Genomic DNA, 2,940 nt, shown 5'->3' with positions numbered 1-2,940 from the left:
ACCCAAACCAAACAAAAAGTCCCCTGGGGCCGGCCTCGCTCTCGCTCCCCGTCGGTGTCTGTGCACCCCGAACTCCCCCACGAGCCGTCAGGGTTTATAAAGAACTGTGTATTTCTGCGAGTGCAGCCCCTCCGTTATTTTAAATAAATGTCCTGCCGTTTGTCGGTCTGGAGAGAGACGGGAAAGGCTTTGCCCCGGCGAGGACTCGCATCTTGTGGGCTCCTGCCCACCTGCAGCCCCCAGAGCACCGTGGGAACCTCAGCCCGTCCCGGAGCCCCCCGACCTCCTTGTCCTCAGAAACACCGGAGCCCTTTCCTTGGGGTGTGCGAAATATTTCCTGCCCCAATACCTGCGTCCAGAACTGCCAAAATCCCCCCGGGCCACAGACACGAGCGGCTTCGGGAGGGAAAATAATTAGAGGGTTGTCCCCAAATAATTTTCTTTTCCGTGGATTTTCGTTCGGCGGGTTTTTGGTTGAAGGTGAAACGCGCAGAAGCCATCGCAGTGAGAGAACTCCCCAGCGCCAAGCGGAATGCTTCCTCTCCCCGAATGAATATTTAATTAATATTTCTCTTTTGCCAAGCGCTGGATTCGACAGACAGAAATGTTCACGTTACCAACGCGGCATCGGTCAGTTTTTCCTTGCCGCCCTGATTCTAAAGGGAACAAATGAGGAAGGAAAAAGACCCAACAAAAACCCCAAACCTCAAACGGTTTCGATTCGCCGGCGAAGAAAACTGACAAAAAACTTCACGAAAACGCAAGGATGCACCCAAAATATTCCCATCCCTTCCCCAGCTGTCTCCTCCTCCGCGGGACAGAGAGGAAGAGGAAAACGACATTGATTTAAAATGCTTTTCTTTTTTTTTTTTTTCTTTTTTTTCTTTTTATTTAAAATCTCAACAGTGGATCACCTTTTTTTTTTTTTTTTTTTTGCAACCGAACAAGTAATAAATATTATTTAGCAACTTTTTTTTCTTTTTCTTTTATTTTTTTTTTTTTTTTTTTTTTTACAAAAATAAACAGATGATAAAATCTCTGCAAGGGGCAGCGATAAGAAAAGTTGTTATTTCAGAAACAAGCCCAAGTTCTCAGTATTGCAACACGGACAGGGTGAAAGTTCCTACACAGAAAGAGCATTAAAGAGTTCAAACTTTGTTAAAGGTGGCAGGAACGTAAAAAAAACCCAAAACAAACGTGTTATACGCTTAAAAGTAAAACAAGCCAACAAACCCCAAGAACCCAAACCAACGAAATCAAGGCAAACCGACCCCTTTTTCACTCATGAGGCTGACACAGAACAAGTGCACGGACGGAAAGCTCAGGCAGAGCAGACTCGCGTCGTTATCGGTCTATTTACAAATCCCGAACCGGAAAGAAAACCGACAGAAGCCCCCGGCGGGCTGGGGAGCGGGAAAAGCGGGGAACCAACCGGCATTCCCGGCTGCACTTCCACCCGGAGCGCCGCTGCTCCTGCCGGCCCCGGGAGCCCCGGGATGGGCTTTCAGGGGGATGTGACCCGGGAACAGCTCCAGAGGCTCTACGCGTAGAAAGGAGACCGGGATAGGGGAGGGAACGAACAAACAAACAAATAACCGAGCCAAAGCCCCTCTGCAGTTTTGGTTCCTCCGTTCGCGGCGAGCCCGGGCACCGCCGCCCTCCCCTGCTCCGGAGTTCTCGGCAACGTCGGAAAATTAAAAATACAGGAGATGCGCGGGGTTTTACTCGTGCCGGAGGGCTTCCCCCGGCGCTTGGGGAGCAGGGCAGACCCCGGGCCGGGCTCCATCCCCTCCCGCCGCCCCTCCGGCGGACCCGGGAGCGGAGCGGGGGGTCCCGCTGCCGCCGGGGGACAGCGTTTGTAGGTCCTGGGGGTGCCGGGGCCGCGGGGGCGCGGCGGGGCCGCCCCGCCGAGGGGCTCATTTGGTGTCGGTGGCTAATCTGGGCAGGCTGGCGGTGCCCATGCCGGAGACGTGGTGGTGCGGCGGGGCCGACACCTGGCACATGCTGCAGGGGCACGGCATCCCCCCCCAGTGCTGGAAGCCGCTGCCCAGCGGGGCGGCGGCGGCGGCGGCGGCCGAGGGCGACTTGAGGAGCCCGTGCGGGGGCCGGATGGAGCTGACGGCCGAGAGGCCGGAGCCGGGCAGGGAGGCGCTGGAGACGGCGGCGGGGGGCAGGATCGGGTGGTGCACGGGGTGCGAGGCCGGGTGGCCCGGGTGGCCGGGCAGCGGCGCCGAGTGGGCGCCCATGCCGCCGGGGCAGGCGGCGGGGTGGAAGCCGGCGTGGTGGCCGCCGTAGATCTCGCTGACCAGGCGCTTCATCTCCTCCAGGGAGTTGGTGAGCATGAGGATGTAGTTGCGCGCCAGGAGCAGCGTGGCGATCTTGGAGAGCTTGCGCACCGACGGGCCGTGCGCGTAGGGCATCACCTCCCGCAGCCCGTCCATGGCGATGTTCAGGTCGTGCATCCGCTTGCGCTCCCGACTGTTGATCTTCAGCCGCAGCTGCTGCAGCTCCGGCTCCGTCATCTGCTTCTTGTCCTTCTTGGAGGAGGAAGAGGAGGACGACGAGGAGGAGGACGACGAGGACTTGAAGCCCAGCTTGTCCACCACCACCACCCCCGCAGCGCTCATGGCGCTGCGCAGCTCGGCGCTCAGCTCCGGCGGGGAGTCGCTTTGCGTGGAGCTGGACACGGTGCCGCCCGTGAAGCCCCCGCCGCTGCCTTTATTCCTGGCCGTGAGGAAGAGGTCATCGGGCTCCGGGGAGGACGGGCGGCTGGAAACCAGGCTGGCGTCCGAGTCCATGGCCCGGCGGGCGGGGCGGCGGCGCGCACCGGGCAGCCTGCGGGGAGGGGAGAGAACCCGCGGGCGGCCCCGCGTCAGCGCCCGCCGCAGCTCGCCGGGGCACCGCGCCCGCCCACCCGCCCCGTCGGCGAGCCCGCTCCGC

The 2,940-nt window shown here is 59.9% G+C and overlaps 1 protein-coding gene across 1 annotated transcript; it reads right to left on the bottom strand.

The window, feature by feature from the left end:
• Positions 1-1,039: 1,039 nt before the first annotated feature.
• OLIG2 (oligodendrocyte transcription factor 2) lies at positions 1,040-2,871 on the bottom strand. The gene has a single exon (XM_042021160.1). It carries the CDS (start codon positions 2,796-2,798, stop codon positions 1,917-1,919), a length of 882 nt encoding a protein of 293 aa, XP_041877094.1. The 5' UTR covers positions 2,799-2,871; the 3' UTR covers positions 1,040-1,916.
• Positions 2,872-2,940: the final 69 nt, after the last annotated feature.

This window comes from Corvus kubaryi, unplaced genomic scaffold (assembly GCF_017639235.1).
Source record: "Corvus kubaryi isolate FWS band 111438036 unplaced genomic scaffold, C.kubaryi_AGA036_p1.0 114, whole genome shotgun sequence".
NCBI classification, from domain to species: domain Eukaryota; kingdom Metazoa; phylum Chordata; class Aves; order Passeriformes; family Corvidae; genus Corvus; species Corvus kubaryi.
Note: the sequence above shows the minus strand (reverse complement) of the source record. Positions and strands in the feature narration are given on the sequence as shown.